Here is an 18,428-nt window from a genome sequence, read left to right on the forward strand (position 1 = left end):
TAAACATAATGAGCTATCGAACAAGAGAATTAAAGATTAATACTCTCCTTCCTTGAGGCAAAAAGGACAGTGAACATCGCCGTCCCACACCCCCTGGATGGAGGTCAGCACAACGCAGGTTAAAAAACTACCACTACTCACTAAGCACAAGAAAATCCTAATTTTTTAATGGCAGTTTGACAATCCACATGCATAAACATTTGAAGGAAATGAACGTTGAGATATTCTCAGTGCCCTGTACAAAGAGCCAACTGAAAAACTATCTCTAGCGTCCAAATCCTAAAATAGCTGATCCATCCTGTCAGAAAAATACATTAAACCACACAATCGCTTCAAACTCTCATTGCTGAAGAGATTCTCTAAACAGAGTTCTCCTACAATGAAAAAACCATCCAGCAGCTAAGACTCCAGCACAATCTAACTCAGATTCCAATAGACAAAGATATCATCTGCATATTTGCAAAATGACATAGCCTAAAGAAAACTGAAGAAAGATCAAACCTCATCACTTCGGACAAACAACAACTAAACTAAGAACAAATACGGACCTAGATCCTATTTGGTGAGCTACCATTAGGTGAGGATCGATACAAATACGGACCTAGAAATTGTAGGATGAAGTTTTGCATTGGGAGTTTGGGACATCTTCGACGGCGGTGATCCGGGGCAGGGCTGTGACGGCAGCTGGCCGGGGACGGTCGCTGGACGGGGCGACGGCGGCGCGCCGGGGCTTCGACGGCGGCGTGCGAGGCGGGGGCCTTGGGGGCCGGAGCAGTGGGGCGTTGGAGGGTGGACTAGATCGGGACGGCCGGACGAGATCGGGAGGGCAGGACGGGAGGTAGATCGGGAGAGAGAGGAGGGTGCTGGGACGGTCGGATGAGGAAACTTCAATCTTTTTCTTTTTTTGGAGATGTAGGAAACTCGAATGATCTGATGACAGGAAAAGCTACTTTATGAATAACCATTGCAAAAGCATATGACATTTTCTGGACCTAAGGTCAAAAGAGCTAGATAAAATCTAAATATAATACCAAGTAATTATCACCGTAAGACATTTTCACTTTTTGTGGATTTTTTTTTTCTACTTTTGAATGGCTAAAATACCAAATTGTGGCCTGTTCGATTAGAAGTAAAAGCACTGTACAAGGGGGACCAACGAGATCCCCGGGTGATTGGGTGGGGGGGGGCAAGCAAAAGAAAAAACCCTCCTGGGTCCGGCGAGCACGTCCTAACCCTACCCTGGTAGTCCTCCCAGATCAAATAGGCCACGTGAAGCATGGACGAGGCTCGAATGATCCTCCTATTGCACTCCTCCCAAATCCTCCACCAAGTGTAGATGAGATAGACGCTCAAGTTTCTTTTCTCTCGCTCAGGGAGATCACGAATGGCCCCATCCCAAAGCTCATTGATGGAGTCGCACGCCGGAATTTAACAAACAAAATCAAATCATGAATTTTAGCAGAACTTCTAACAATTTCTACTAGTAGCTACACTATTAAAATCGATGGACCAGTTGTACTGACTCGACAAAATATATCATTGAAGAGAGACTATCTAGTATTAATTCGGTTAACCAACGACGATAAGCGATTTAATCACTTAGCCACCGATATTTGAATCGGTTGATTCGGTTTCTGGTTTTTACGCCCGCCCCTACTTGTCCCCTAGTTGTGCAAGATGACGGTTGTGAACTCAAATTTGTTCATTCTTAATCATGCTATCTGATGTGTCTGTACTGATGTAATATAAGACAGTCAAATTTATATAGCATACATGCGCAATTTTATTACCGAGTTTGGTTAAGGACTCGTTATGTTAGTCATATCTTATTATTTATGTAACAACTAGACTAACTAAAAAAACTATATAATATTCTGAAGTCATTTCCTATTTGTTGAAATTAAATGTAATTTTTGAAAGAATTTTCTCTCCGTCCAAAACTTATTCCCTCCACTTTTCTCAAAAAATTTCGGTGTCCACCCGAAATACCACTTTCCCTCCGCTGAAAAATTAGTTTTCCCTCCATTAATCCCGAACCCAACGCGCGAGCACCTCCTGATTAAACCACCACGAGTCACCACCTCCTCCCCCATTTTTTCTGCTCGTCTCCAGGATTTTCTCCAGCGACCAGATCGGAGGAGGCGGCCTCCGATCCACCAGCCACCCCAGTCCGCTACAACGGGGCCGCCCGCCTCCACTGCCGGATCGGAGCCGCCCCGCCACATCTACCCGAAGGGCGCCGCCCCCGCCGCGCTCGCCTGAACGCCGCCGCCTCACCCGCGAGAACGCCTCCGGCCGCCTACCCTTCAACCACAGCGCGACTCGGTTTCTGCCTTTTCTTCCCTTCTCCTCCCCTCTGTCTTCTGCTTGTGTCCTTTTTTTTTTGCGAAGACTACTGCTTGTCTCCCTGTACCATATGCAACCGCAATGAGATGTTAGATGGATCTATGTGGATTTGGGATATAGATTGGGGTTTTCTCTTTCTCTGGGCTGTGTGATTCATGTACGCATATGCCTTTCAATGAAGAAAAAAATCTGGAGTTGTAACGAGCCCGATCCATGAACTCTAGAATTTCCTCTTCTTTTTTTAATTTAGCAAAACTCTCGAATTTCATATGTATCCCTTCTCGGGTTTTCTGTCTTGTTTCTTGCTCTGAATAGCATCAAGTATCTTAACATTCATTCTGGTATACTCGCAATTACACTTGCTTATGTACTCAAGACCATGACGTGCTGCTGGATATTGGGAAAGAAACCAGACCACCACAAAAAACTGTCTTTGAAAGGGTTGACCTGTTTGGTTGACATATTAATAGGAATGAGTTCACTTTTATTATAGTTTATCCTCGTACTTGAGACTTGCTCAAATCATGAATTGAAGTGTGCTATTCTCTTGTGTGTGTTTTCTGGCCAGATTATACTTATATGTAATCAATGGGCTGGCTGTCTAATTGGTATGGAGCATGTTTTATTCTCGTGTACATATAAAGTGCTCAAATCACTGCAGCACCATGTGGGTTAATGCTGATCTAAAATTGTATGTAGGGCTGCTAATAGTGCTGTTCTCCAATAGATATATATCCTTCACTGTGTGTTATGTTTATTTTTTTCTATGATGTTTTTTCTAATAAGCTATGAAGATAAAATAGCCTCATTAGTATCCTGTATATAACTTAGGTACTTATGATCAGCTCATATATTTGAAATAATAATCCTTGAAAGTACTGTTTACAGTTCGTTCTTTCTGCTACTGCCAAGCAAGGAGCTGATCTTAAAGGATTGGAGGAGGAGGTGCTGTTTTGTGTTCCTTCTACATTTCAGTAAATTTGTTCACAGTTTACATAGATAATGGTATTTTCTATACATGTACTGAATGCTCAAATGGTTTAATCAATTATTATATGGTTTATGCCATCCAACATCTTTGCATCACAATTAATCTTAGTAGTGTTTCTGTTGATTTTTATTTCTGATACTACCAACAAACGAAAGTTTAATTTGAATGACTACATAATCTGACCATGTGATAATATCATTTTGAGATCATTTGTTGTACGCCGCTTGCTTCAGGTTTAATTACATGCAATTTCACCTGTGAGCATGCATCCACAAGCAAGCTAGTATTATATATTCTTATGTTAAGTGCTTTTTTGATTTTTACCTTCATGTATTCACATATTGGTTCCTAATGATTCATTATATACGTTTTGTAGGTAACATAATCATGCCACCAGAATATAACAGGAAGAGGTTGACAACAGTTTCGAGAAACAGGACTGAAGCGCCACCGCCTCTTGCGAACATAAATGAGATAACTAGACTACTAGTATACGGACCCAGCGGTGATGACCAAGAGATGAGCAAGGGTGAGGATTATAGCAGTGGCTGGGAATATGAGTCAAGGGATGAAGAAGAGGCTAATTATGATGAGGTTTCTGGGGTAGCAAAGGAGCAGGAGCTAATTAATGTACATATGTCCAATGCAAAGGTAGCATATGAACTAAACATTCTTTGTTTACCATGTTCCTGCTTCATCTTGTTCTGACAAAGTATTTTCATTCACTCCCTTGTTTTTTCCCAACTTGTTTACACTAGGGAAATCAAGCTTCTACAATGCCACAAGGGAGAAAGCAAGCCCGATCCAAACCCAGTGTACCTACTACCACAAGAACAACAAGATCATCGAGATCCAGACCTAACCAGACAGAACCTACCCAACCTAATGACAGCCATACATTAGCTCACCAAACTTCCAATTATAGCAACTCACCCCAGGCCAACACAGAGACACAACCTTCTGAAGACACGATAGACACCTTAGGCCATATTGATAACAGAGTTACACTTCATGGCCAAGGTATATGGAACATCACTTCTTAACAATGTCTACTTTAATTCTGAACTTCTAATTTCTCTGCTACTTTGATGTAGATGCATTAGTAGGCTCCGCTGGTCCAACTAATTCAGAATCAAGGAGAGGTAAACGTAGTGCAACCATAGGGCATGGACTGCAGGAGTATGTAAAAAGAAATGGAGGGAGGAAGATGAAGATTGATTTTTCGGAGGGCAGAGCGAGACCTGCAGACTCTAACCAAGCATCCAAGCTTAGTTCTGAGTGTGGTATTCACACTCGCAACAAGATGCATGTTGCTACGCACTGGAAAGATTACAAGGAACCAGTCCTAGCTCATATTATTCCAAATGCTATTAAATCTGTTGCGGTAAGACATCTTCGTTCATTCTATTCATAACTCTGCTCATATTATTCCCAATGCTATTAAATCTGTTGCGGTAAGACATCTTCCTTCATTCTATTAAATCTGTTGCACTATCTCCTTTGATGTGTTCAATCATTCATTATATTCAGAAAAAGTTTGAAATGGACACAAAAGATGAGGTTGCCAAAGATGTATGCACAAAAATATTCCAGAGTGCTGTTCGACAACAACGCTACAGGTTGAAGAGGGATTGTTTCAAGGGTCGTACTGTTGAGGAAGCGTTATCCAAGAGGCCACGCCACGTGACTCAAGAAAATTGGGAAGATCTTGTCAACAAATGGTCAGATGAAAGAAATCAGGTTTGTAGCAAAATATGCCAAAACAACATCTATAATAAATCTGAAGTTGCACTCTGTGACTTGTGAATTTGTTTTTACATTTGCTAGCAACATATATAGTAAATAGTAAATTGGTAGTATCTTCAACTTAATTCTTTTTTTGTTGTTTTCTGTTTACAAGTGTGTTGCTGCATGATTGTCTTCACTAAAGAGAGAAAAAGATTACTAGTGACATAATTTACATTACTCAATGAACATGTTTCCTGTTTTTATGAATATTCGCTCGTAATGATAATACTAATATTTGTTGCTTGGTATAGGAAATTTCTGCAAAGAACAAGCAGAACCGAGAAGCTGTAAAACATCAACCAAAGACAGGCTCGAGGTGTTACATTGCCCATTTCCATCAACTAGTATGAACTCCAACTAATTCCTTCTAATCCAACGTATATTGCAACTTGTGTTCATACATAGAGTACTAATTATATAAATTAATCCATACATCTTGTAGAAAAAAGACAAGTACAACAACGAGGACCCTAGTCCAATTGACTTCTTCAAAGATACACATATTGACAAAAAGACTGGTCGCATGAGCGAGGAAGCACAAATAGCTTATGTGAGATTTTTTTCCTCTATTCCCGCTGACATTAATTACTTTTGGTGTTGTTATTTCCTTATCCATAAACCCAGATAAAATATATGAGAACCTTGTTATATTATTGTGGGATTAAGAGGCTTTTTGCAATGTTGTTGTGTTACTGCTGCTGCCCGCCGCCGCTGCTGCTACATGTTGCTGCTGCTGGCTGGCTGGCTGCTGCTCACTGTAGCGGCTGGACGTTGCTGCTACTGGCCGCTGTTGCTGCTGTTGCAGGCTGTTTGTTGCTGCCATCGCTGTGCTGTTTTTTTGCTTTATGTAATTTATGTTGTTCCTGCCTCCTTTAATCTATTTCTCTCGTACATGCTCCTGTAAGCTTAGTTCACATGTCAACTCTCTTACTTGACCATGGATGTTTTTCTTGTACAGACTGCTATGGAAAATAAGAGGAGGGAAGCACAATCAGAAGGTGGGCACCTAGTGTCTGATGCACAGATTGTGGCTGAAGTTCTAAAGGAGCACACCGCCTCAAGCACCTTCCTTTCAAGCATGGGACTGCAATCAAGACCAGGGAGTTCTAAGCCCTCTGCTTCCGCACTGCGCATCCAAGAGTTAGAAGAAAGAGTTCAGCAACAAGATATGGAAGCAAGAGAGGCAAATGAGATGTACCAGCAAGAGTTAAACAAGAAAGTCGAAGCACAAGAGTATGCACTTCAAGAGATGCAAAGGAAACAACAAGAAGATCTGGAAGCTGTGAAGAAGAGCCAGCAAGAAAGAGAAGAAGTTTGGGCAAAGAAGCAGGCAGAAACAGACGCCCTTCTTAGTTTTCTTTTACGAAAACATGGTGCATGAAGGCCATCATTATATTGTGGTTCTTTAATTTGGAGTAGTGGTGTGTTTTTGATACTTTAGTATGGAATCGTAGAGACAATAATTTCATGGTCTTTAGTTATGTCAATGTTTACATTCCATCGTAATGTCATTTGTCATTCTTATCAATTTACAATGTGATATCTGTCAGTTAACTGTATGTTATTTTTATGTCAGTTCACAGTAGTAAATTTTATGTATTACAATTAAATTTAAATCCTCAATTTCATGTAAAGTAATTTCATCTCAATATTATTGAAAAAAAAGAAAAAAATTCTGAATAATGGAATTGGTAAAAATATAAATAAATCGGATTAAAAATTATCCATAAATTAATTCGGGAAATAAAATATTGTTTTTAGAAAAGAATCACCGCATGACGACACGTTCATGTGTGACGTTAATCTGTGATGTTTGTAAAAGGGCCCGGAGCTAACGTGGCAGAAGTCAGTGACGTTCTAGCGTCATGAAAAATAGTGTTCTGTGACAAATTGGTAGGTAATTTGTGACATAACTAGGCGTCATTGAATAGGCTCATCGATGACGTTTTAAGGAGCGTAACAGAAAATCATGTATTCAATGACGGGGCCTGAACTTCGCGTCACTAGGATGAATCCGTGACGGTGATTCAGTGACGATGCCGGTGACGCTCCGTAAACGTCATTGTGGGTTTTTCTGTGACGTTTTCAACTATTCAGTGACGTTTAAATTTCGTCACATGAAGTCTAATCTGTTGTAGTGGGTTGAGGTTTCGAAGTTCTTCGATGTGCATGTCGATGAACGGCTCGACCTCTGGCGTGAGTTGCAGCACCATTGTGTGTGCTCTTATAAAGTCGTCCATTCTTTGGCGGGCATGCACATCAAGATCCTTCCGGCCAAGCCCACCTTCACCTTCTAGCTTCCCCTTATGTCGTGATTCAAGGACCCCTATGGGTTTGCAGTCCGCCAACCAATCAGTGCTGAACTCAACGCACTCTTCTACATGATAGCCTTCCATGATGCTTCCTTCGGGATGCCCTCTGTTACGAACATATCGCTTCAGCACCCCGTTGTATCGTTCGGGCCTAAACATGTTGTGCAGGAACGATGGCCCTAACAACAAGATCTCATCGGCGACGTGGACCATCAGATGGACCATAATGTCGAAGAACGTTGGGGGAAAGAACATCTCACATTCACACAATATATGTATCATTGCATCCCTCAGTTGCAGGCAATGGTCCACCGTGATGGACTTCTGGCCGATCGTGTCGAAGAAGTCAGAGAGCTTCATGACCGTCTCTCTTACCCATGGCTCCATGCAACCTCTTATTGCAACCGGAAGTAGCTGCATGAGAATCACGTGGCAGTCATGAGATTTCATGCCAACCAGCTTGTGGCTCTTCATGCCAACGAGTTTCTTGATGCTGGATGAGTAGTTCGATGGAACTTTGATGCCATGGAGACACTCGCACATTCTATGCAGCTCGGCTTTGCTCAGACTGTAACACGCAGGTTTGCATCGCGTATATATTGTGCGTTCACCATCCTTGTTTTCCTGCGGCGCCTCTTCCTCCATCGGCCACAGCTTCTCCCTTATCCCCATCCACCGGAGGTCCTTCCGTGCCTTTGGTCCATCTTGACTTGTCCGCGTGGTGCATCATCAAGCCCAACAGGCTGTCGCACACATTCTTCTCGACATGCATGACGTCTATGGTGTGATGGCTCTGTAAGAACCTCCAGTAAGGCAGGTCCCAGAACACGGACCTCCTCTTGTACGTAAGGCCGCCATCTGGACCAGCAGCCGGCTGTGCTTTCCGGCCACGACTTCGAGGTCCCTGACAATTTCGTATACTTCGTGTCCAGTCAGTTCCCTCGATTTGTGCCGCCTCTCTGCCCTGCCATTGAAGTTTTTCTTATCATCCCTCCACGGGTCCTTCATCTCCAGCCACTTACGGTGTCCCATGTACACAATCTTTTTTGATTCTGGCAGGAACAACCCTTCTGTCTCGTCCCAGCACTTTGTGCACGCTTTGTACCCATGTGTTGACTGGCACAGTGAGTTCCCGTTCGCCCGGTAGTCATGCACACATGTCAGGAGAGCTACTCGAAGGGTGAACTCCTCCTTATGAGCGTCCCAAACCTTTCGACCCTTCTCCCAAAGCTCCTTGAGCTCATCCTTCAGCAGCTCCAGATACCCGTTCAGATCAACTCCAGGCTGCTTAGGGCCCTATATGAGCATTGATAGGTGGATTTACTTCCTCTTCATGACAAGCCACGGGAGGAGGTTGTATATGAACAGGATCACCGGCCATGTGCTGTGTTTGCTGCTCAAGTTTCCGAACGGATTGATCCCGTCCGCACTCATCCCGAACCTGATGTTCCTGGGCTCTGCACCGAACTCAGGGAATTCATCTTCCAGAGTCCTCCATTGAGCCGCATCTGCGGGGTGTCTGAGGACTCCATCATCGTTGCGGAACACGCCCTCAGGATCGATATCCGCCTGAGTCGCGTCGTGGTAGATGAACCACCTGGCCTCCTTCTCATTCTGGAACCAACACTCCAACCTGGTACCACACGGGAGATACCAGACCGTCTTTGCCGCCGCACCACGCTTCAATTCTTCCTCCTCGCCGCCGTCAGGATTGGGGTTTTTCTTCCTGTATCGGGATGTTTTGCATACTGGACAGCTGTGCATGTCTTTGTAGTCGCCCTTACATATGATGCAGTCCAGCGGACAAGCATGGTATCTGATGACCTCTAACCCGAGGGGCCATGTAACTTTCTTCGCCTCGTACGTGCTCTTAGGCAACTTGTTGCCCGGAGGAAGTACCGTACGTAGGTAACTCAGAATCTCCGTGAATCCTGAGTCCACCATGTTGTATTTGGCCTTTATACGCAAAAGCTCGAGCGTTACTTTTAGCACATTGTTATCCACGCCGGCATTTTCATAGAACGGTGTCTCGGCATCCTCCCTCAGCTTCTTGAACTTACGGGACACCCTCTCATCCTCGGGGTTATCCAACTGATTCTGCAGATGCTGATCGTCCAGCATTTCAACCATCCTACCGGTTGGAATGTCCTGTACTGGATCCTCGCCACGGTATGCTTCTTCACCAGGCTGGTTGTCAGACTCCATGTTTTCCATCTCAATGCCGTCATCGACTTCAATGCCATCCTCCCCTTGAGAAGTCCACCTTGAATAACCAGACACAAATCCCCGCATGATCAAGTGCATCTCGACATCCTCTGGCTCGTACAGCTTGCTGTTCCGACATCTCACACAGGGACAACACATCTTATCTCCCCCTTTTCTATGCATATCTTCCACGCCGGCATCGACAAAAGTCTTCAGCCGCTCTATCCACTCAACATGTAACCTGTCCTCGTACATCCAAGCATGGCCCATCGAGCTACAACACAATTTTTTTTTAAAATAAACAAATCAGCTTGATCGACAAAAATGGAAAATTTCGACATGACCTTTGCTAAAAAAATAGCATTTTGCACTACGAAATTCGATGCCTGCATCAAACACAAATTACCCCCACCCACATCGGCACGACGGCCGGTATATCATCACATAAGAAATACACGGCACGAAGGCCGGTGTCAACACACATTTAATATGTTTGAACATGCACGTACACCGGTCCCGAGGTTAAGCTTAACCCTAGGGCTAACCTCCAGGGGCTAAGCTCCCCCATAAGTAGGTAGAGAGAGAGCTGCAGAGAGAGAGAGAGAGCTAGAGAGAGAGGGAGCTCATCGGAGCAAAATTAAAGCCATAGAGAGGGCAATCCGGGGGGGGGGGGGGGGGGAAGGGCAGAGCTATGCTGCGGGGGAGTCACGGAGATAGAGCGGGGGAAGACCGGAGGAGCCGCTGCAGAGAGATCGGGGCCGAATTTCCTCCAGCGGCCAAGGCACCATTAATGGCGAGTTTGCCAAATTGGAGAAGAATAGGAGGTGGAAGAAGGGAGAGGAAGAGGGAGGTGAAGGGGGGAGAGCTACCTTCCGGCCGCCGCCATCAATTTTGGCAGGGCTTCGCCACCAATGAGGAGCAGAGCCGCAGCTGGTCCAAGACAGACGCATGAGCTCGAACAGCTTCGGGCTCACATAGTACTTATATATAGGAAGGTCACCAGTGGCGGGTGTACCGATAAACCGCCACTGGCGACCTCCAGCAGCGGGCGGAAAAATAAACCTCCACTGGAGGCCTCAGCAGTGGCGGGTAACCTGAGGCCCGCCACTGGTGCTCTCCCACCAGTTTCCCCTCTTTAGTCCCACCTCGCTAGTTTACATGAGTTCTGACCAGCATAAAAGGGATTCCGCCGCCCCACTTACCGGTGGTTACTACTCAGTGCTCAGTGCGTTCCCCGTTCCGGTTGAGTTCTAAACGAATGACCGGATGGTGCTTAAGGGGTTCAGGGAAGGTCACTGAGACTGAGTAGTATCATCACGTATCGGGTGGCCTACCAGTGGCGGGTCTTTTTTACGGCCGCCACTGGTGGTTGTTAGGGTTTCCATGGCCATTTCCAGTGGCGGTGACAAACACCGCCACTGGTGATGGACCACTAGTGGCGGTGACTTGTTTTGGGACAATATTCACCGCCAATGGTGGTGGGGCAGCAGTGGCGGTGATAATCTGGTGGCGCTCGTGGATGCCTCGAGAGGCCTCCAGTGGTGGTGTGTTTTTTGGTCCGTATTAACCGCCACTGGAGGGGGATCACGGATGGGGTTTTCTGTAGTAGTGAGCGGTCCGGCCGAGCTTCTCATACATGAGCTAGAGCTGAACTAGATCCACGGGAGCCCACAACTAACCAAAGCCTGAAGCCTAACGCAACCCAAAAGACGGATCTTATAGGTGAGGTTTTTTCCACCTTATATGTTATGCTCCCCTACAGTTAATTGCCCGTGTGCGACTAAACCTAACAATATATAGGTACAAGTGTATACGTGGGGATGTATATAAGATACTGCTATACATTCGTCTTTCCGGCACTCATGGCTATATATATGGGCTTCTGAAATGTGAAACGTCCTCTAGACGCAACCTCTCTTCTTCTTCGTCTCCATGTGTAGTTCTGTTATGAACTGCCCAAACTTATTTTTATTTTTATTTTTGTCTAAATTAGTTGTAAGCAAAATGAAAATATAATGTGGTCTAGGTTAGTTCAAAGTCTCTAGCCACGAACATAGAATTGAGAGGCATCAGAAAAACACTTGGAAAGCGGAAAATATCAATGCTTCCATGGTCATCACTTGGGCTTGCACTTCAATGTTAGATTACTGTTGTGTGTAGAACGGTTGCTAGACATAATGGGGAAACAAGCACGTTCTGGTTCCTGCCCTTTGGAGCAGATGAAGAAAATGCTCCTGAATGCCAACAGCAGGATCAAGATCAACTTCTTTGGCAGCGAACATTTCTATTTATTTATTTTAGAACAAAGCGACGAACATTTCTAGAACAAGAGTACCTGAGTTCCGATATATGGGCTTGCAGCCAGTTTGATTGCCTCTCCTGTACATCAAGATTATTTGTCAAGCGCACCGTTTAAACACAAGATTTTCACACGATTAACTTTGCAGAGAATTCAAATTAGTCGTATCGCTATCTTTGTGACCAGTTGTTACACACCAACATACATATTCTTTTTTTCATATGTACCAATCACCGACGTAAGTACTCTCTATTTTTGTAATCCTTCGCTGCTACGGAAAAGAGCAGCAATGTCGGGTCGAAATCAAGGTTAGTGGCGGTGGACCGACCCGTCACTGACCTCGTGCCACTGGTGCTTCAGACCTCCAGTTGATCACCGCCACTGGTGTTGTACCCGTGTGAGTGGCCGGTCCGCCCACCGCCACTGGAGGTACGTAGGAAGCTCCCCGAATGGCACCAGTGGCCGGTTGGTGGGCACCAGTGGCCATGAACAAGGACTAGGGAACTAATGGCAGTGAACGTGCACGGCCACTGGTGATTTACCGGGCCTCCAATGGCGGTGACTTTTTTGCCCCATGCGAACCGCCACTGGAGGGGGTCCACCAAAGCTCCATTCTGGCGTAGTGCTTGGTCGTTTGGTATACCTACCTTTCATCTATTTAAAGCCATTTATTAATTTTAGTATCATTGTGATGAAGTTTTTGTATGCACGCTCGTGCATATAAGTGTGCGGCCATGAAGAAATTTCACTCCGGTGATGAAATAAGACGGGTGGGTAGCAGACATATGTGGCACACATACGGTCAATAATTATGTGGATAGGGTTGGCAGGCATCGGAAAGTATAGTTATGATGGGACATTGTTAGAGCATCACAAGCTGCTCAATAGGTTTTCCAAGCGTACATGACTACAGAATTCTGCAGACTAGATGCGAATTCAGATACTGTACGCAGGGGTTAATTGACACGGCCTGCAGACGGGAGCAAGTTTCAGTTCAGGCTAGAGGAAATCAGTCGGCGTGTCCTCAACAACAAGGTGATCAGGCTTTACCCTGAGTGGGAACCGACCAACTAATATCAGCCATGCGGGGCCTGGGTATTATGGATTCAGCTTTGCCTAATCCAATTAATTAATTAAGGGGAGTGCAAATAAGGACAGTTCGCCGTCCGCCATGAAGCTCTCGCGGCAGCCCGAGGCCAACAACGGTGGATGTGACGGGCGCTCCCTGCAGTTGTAATTGGTGCAGTGTAATAACAAGGGTTCGTAGTACTTGAGTTCGAAATCCGATACATGATTCTACAAACCCTATTTAAATCTTGCCCTCTTCCCCTGCCAAAACCTGTAATCCAAGACCAAGCCACATTAGTACATTACAGCCATGTCGACACCACCGCTCCCGAACACCCAATCGACCGTGAAACCAACGGAGACGCCGAGGCCACGAAAGCCGTTACTTGACCAATTCCGGGAGGAATTGGGCAGGGGCTTCATCGTGGGCGGCGTTATCGGCTTCGCTTTGCAGAAGTTCTTTGACATGGATATTGCTGTGTATACAAAAAATGACTATGGGATTAGGTGGCATCGGAGAAAGGCGGGTCTAGAAGCTGCAAACTAGAGTGACCATTTTAGACCTCATACATATCCCTCGAGTTCGGGAGTTTCAAAACTCAACTAAATAAGCACAAAGCCAACACGATATCCAGTTAGTACCCAGAATACACCATGTGGTACTATTTGGTTGTATCGTTCAACATAGTTTGAGATCAATAAAAACTTCCATTTTCGAAAGAAAGAATACACTATGTTCATTTGCATTGGACCAGTTATGTTGTCAAAAATCTCCCGCATAAGTCACAATCTTCCTGCTTCTCTCTGTTTGACAAGCATGGGTGATGATGTGGCCCCGCTTCTTGAGGATTCTCTGCAGATAAATGATTTTGACTTCTCTCAGTTACAAGTCACAGATTCAGCTCGTCGGTCCGTTTGATTCCTAATTACAATTTAAGTAGTAATCAAATCCACTAACACATGGATTGATTCAAGAATATCTGTTCGACCGTATACTATTACTAAAGCTAGAAGCGATCATTGCAGCTAAAACTCATTAATTTTTTGCCATTTACATGTTTCCATCTGATCAAGGTTTGGATGGGATGATGAACCATTGGTGTCCGATTTCCAAAAGTTAAGAGATGGAAAGTATATGAGAAAAGTTAAGAGACCATTTGCGGACTTTTCGACAAGTCGAGGGACAAAAAATATACTTTTCTTTTCTCTGTTCCTGAACTACCTTAGCTTCACCTTTGAAAAAAACACTACCGTAGCTTTATTAAGTGTATCATATCTCCTCTTTCTATCAGATTATCAGAATTAGTCTTTTGGGATAGATTACTAGAAGGGGTATCTTAACATGGTACCAGAGCATTTTCCCAATTAATTATCCACGCCCACGTCAGGCATGAGGGGAGCTTCTTTATTTCCACATCCACGTCTGATGTGAGGGGGGTGGGGGGGGGGGGGTTGTTAAGTGTATCATATCTCCTCTTCCTATCAGATCGATGTTCTGCGAATGCAAACCCGGACTCTGTTGGAGCAGCTAGCCCCTGCTGCTCCCCTTCTTCTTCCTCGTCAAGCTGCCTCACGCAGCTCCATCCTGGTTTTCTGCCGCCGCAGAAAAATTCCTGCCGCGGCAGGAATCTGCAACTCCAGTTCTTCTTCTCTGTCGCTGCAGCTCCCTCAGACCCTCTCTCACGATGTCTCTTTTCTTGGCAACACCACAAACAGAAGGAAGGGAAGATTTGGGCCTCGTATACTATTACTAAAGCTAGAAGCGATCGTTGCAGCTATAACTCATTAATTTGTGGCCATTTACATGTTTCCATCTGATCAAGGTTTGGATGGGATGAGGAAATATTGGTGTCCAATTTCAACAGTTAAGAGATGGAAAGTATACGAAAAAAGTTAAGATACCATTTGCGGACTTTCCGATAAGTTGAGGGACAAAAAAAATATTTTTCTTTCCTCTATACCATGAACTACCTTAGCTTCACCATTAATAAAAAAAACAACCTTAGCTAATTAGCTTCACCTTTCCAATAAAAAAAAACTATCTTAGCGTCACATAGCGAGGTCTGTACAAGATGTTCTGCGAATACAAAGTTACAAACTCGGACGCTATAGGATTAGGTGGCATCGAAGAAAAGGCATGCTATATGGCTACATGCTGTGAACCGGAAAGTGCGTTCTTGAATCGCATAGCTTCCACGAGGTGGTTAGATGGCTCAGCTCAACTCAATAAGCAGAGACGCAGCAAATGGCATGGCAAAGTTGCCTGAGCAGCATCTACCACGCTCTGTTTTTTTTTCTTTGTGCTCTCAAATATATTGATGCATAATCACTCGAACAGTCCAGACTAGATATGAAAATTTGTTCAACTACATAGTCATAGCTAGGTAGACGCTAGCTATGAATCAATCCCTCGAACTCAGCGATCACCCAAGTCCATCTGAACGGCCAGTTTTGAACAGCCCACGTCCTGCTCGGAAGCTACATGATATTACACACCACGATATAATCTCTCAATTACGCACCACGATATAGTCTCATTCTATGATTTAGTAGCGATACATGTTTTGGGATCTCAATCCAGAATCAGAGTAAGGTGAGGAGAGATACAAGTTGAGGAGAAGAACACTCTAGGGATGAGAAGATGCCGGTTGTCTGCCTGTTCTTCGATGCCTTTCCTCCTGCGCAAGAAGCTCCTTCATATACGCTACTTGGTCCACTCAGGCCCCGCGTACCTCCTGGACAGGATCCTCTCCCTCCTGGGCTTGGGCCTAGGTGGGCTGGGCCCAACTCCTGTTTCGGGTAGGCTGTTGTCAATCGGAACTGAAGATGTTCCTTGGGCAGATTCAGTTCCGTCAGCAACTTCAGTGTCTTCTTCCTCTGGCAACACTTCTGTAGCATCATGGTACATCTCCACAGCATCAGGGTTCGTAACACATGACTAGACTAGTTCTTCCCCATCGTAATTCACTGATAATTGCTTTATAAATGTGTGTGCTTTGTTGCCCTTCGGGAATTGCAGAAAGGCGTCCGTATTTAGGGCTCATAGCTGAGTGGCTGACTTAAACTGTAGGGGATCCAATACAGTTGTATGAGAAAAGAACGACGGTTCACTCAAAACTTGCTGGCTATTTATTTTCCCCGTTAGAATTTTTTTTTATTTCTAGTAGTGATTAAACTCAATATGGTATCAGAGCCTTTTTTGACTGACCTTCTAGTAATGAGAGATCATACTGATCGCCAGAAAATACTCGGCATCAGGGTAACACTCGGGTAACAAACCTTATAAATGTGTGTGCTTTGTTGCTCGTTGGGAGTTGCAGAAAACTGTCCGTATTTAGGGCTCATAGCTGAGCAGCTGATTTCAACTGTAGGGGATCGAATAGAGTCAGCCATATTAGAAAAGGCTGACGGTTCACTGAAAACATGTTAGCTATTTATTTTCGGTGTCAGCAAAAATTAGATTTCTAGTAGTGATTAAACTCAATATGGTATCAGAGCCTCGTTTGACTGATCTTCCAGTAACGGGAGATCATGCTGATCGTCATAATACTCGGCATCAGGGTCCATTGTCAGAAAGGAAAACTATAGCACGCTCCTTGTCATACATCACGTAAATCACAACCGATTAGGAAAAGAAAATGATACTTGACAAAAGCAACACTGAGAAAAAAAGTGAAAACAATGAAATGAAAGTTGTAACACAAAATACATAGTTGTTGCATTATATTAATTTGCCAAGGTTACAAATATATTATTGGTGCATGATGATTCTTATTGGAATGAGGAAAGAGAGACACACATATAGAAAAACACGACACTGGCTTGGATACGATTGATATATATGGATCCAAGTTTATTGAACACGAAGTAGCGACATGACCTTGGGCCTTGGACATCTGCATGGGCATGCATGATTAGGCTGCAACTGATTCAACGGCAGCATCCCCGTTACAGAAACTCACACATGCATCGAGGCAGAGTTCCACGTTGATTTTCATCTCTTCGCTGCGAAAAACTGGTGCAAAATAGTACTAATTAAGCACAAACCTTTTGTAAAAAGATTTATCTGAGAAATTAAAATTAAATTAATGTTTTTAATAAAAATTAAATTAATGTAGAAGAATATAGATACCATGGTCCATTTTGTCACACACAGTAGAGCTACATCCTATGTTGCAGTACTTAATGGCATCTGGTTCACCTGCCATTGCTGCCAAAGCAAATGAAAACACTGGTATGTAAATAAATTGTCATTTGCAAGCAGAGAAATTAAGCAAGTTTGAAATTAAGATTGAGTTCTCTATACGGGAGTCAGGGAGGTGCATCGTAGGAAAGCCATTTGGACATGTTGAGCCTTTAATGATTTTACAACCACAACTACGTGCGCAGACTGGTCGGGCACCCCCTCCAAAACGACAGACGTTGTAGCAGTTTCTTGCCATCGTGGTTTTGCAGCAACTCTTGCCGTCTACTTGCACCTGCTCCAGAACTAGCCCCAGTATGAGGACACAAATGATCACACTCCTAAGACCATTGTTGCTGCCCATGGCTGGCTGGTTTTGATGTGTATCGAAGGACTGAGAAATGGCTAGCTTGGATTGATGGATATTGCCTGAGACGCATGGCTCCCTATTTATAGAGAGACGTAGTACAAGAAGTTATATACTCCGTATGAGTTTTCTACGTAGAGGCCATGTCCTAATTAATGCCTGCCGGTCATTCATTTTCTGATACAGCTACTCAGCTACTCTCACTCACTCATGAATACATTTATGTGACATTACACAATCAAGCATTTGATATAATGTACGTGGCGAGCATGCCGGAAATGCCGGAAATGGTTGGTTGTCTCACTCAAACTCATGACACACACATATTTCTTTCTTTTTTCACAGGCAATGACACGTATATTTCCGATTCATGCATCCTTTAATTGATCTGACCCTCCGGCGTGATGGAGCCTGGAGGCGTCCCTCCAATTAATCTGTACCAAGTCCATGTGTAGAAACTTGGAGATGCACTGGAATACAACCTAGGAAGAAATACAGATCAGTAAAAAATAAGTTGTAGGAGTACTTCATAGCAATATTAACCTTACTAGAACTCGCACTTTACTCGTGTCGTCATGAATGATTTACGGGTCTTTCTCCTTTCTTTACATCTTTTTATGTACCCGGCCCACTCATTTTATATCTTGATTAAATTTCACAAAACCACATTTCTTGGGGTTAGGATTTCAACGGGCCACAATTATGACTAATAGTCTCACAAAACCACACTTTTTCGGACAGATCTTCTCACAGAACCCAAATCAGGTAATTAAGAGCATTGAATGGTGTTTCTGACAAGTGGGACCCACATGTCGGATGTCAGGATCGAATCAGGATTTCACGGGTAGACAGAGGAGCTTAATAGGGTG

The 18,428-nt window shown here is 44.2% G+C and overlaps 1 protein-coding gene across 1 annotated transcript; it reads right to left on the reverse strand.

Moving 5' to 3' along the window:
• Nucleotides 1-16,705: 16,705 nt before the first annotated feature.
• LOC112269865 (thionin BTH7-like) lies at nt 16,706-17,626 on the reverse strand. The gene is made up of 3 exons (XM_024457272.1): nt 17,316-17,626; nt 17,142-17,219; nt 16,706-17,024 (listed from the first exon to the last, which is right to left on the reverse strand). Exons 1-3 carry the CDS (start codon nt 17,554-17,556, stop codon nt 16,924-16,926), a joined length of 420 nt encoding a protein of 139 aa, XP_024313040.1. The 5' UTR covers nt 17,557-17,626; the 3' UTR covers nt 16,706-16,923.
• Nucleotides 17,627-18,428: the final 802 nt, after the last annotated feature.

This window comes from Brachypodium distachyon, chromosome 1 (assembly GCF_000005505.3).
Source record: "Brachypodium distachyon strain Bd21 chromosome 1, Brachypodium_distachyon_v3.0, whole genome shotgun sequence".
NCBI classification, from domain to species: domain Eukaryota; kingdom Viridiplantae; phylum Streptophyta; class Magnoliopsida; order Poales; family Poaceae; genus Brachypodium; species Brachypodium distachyon.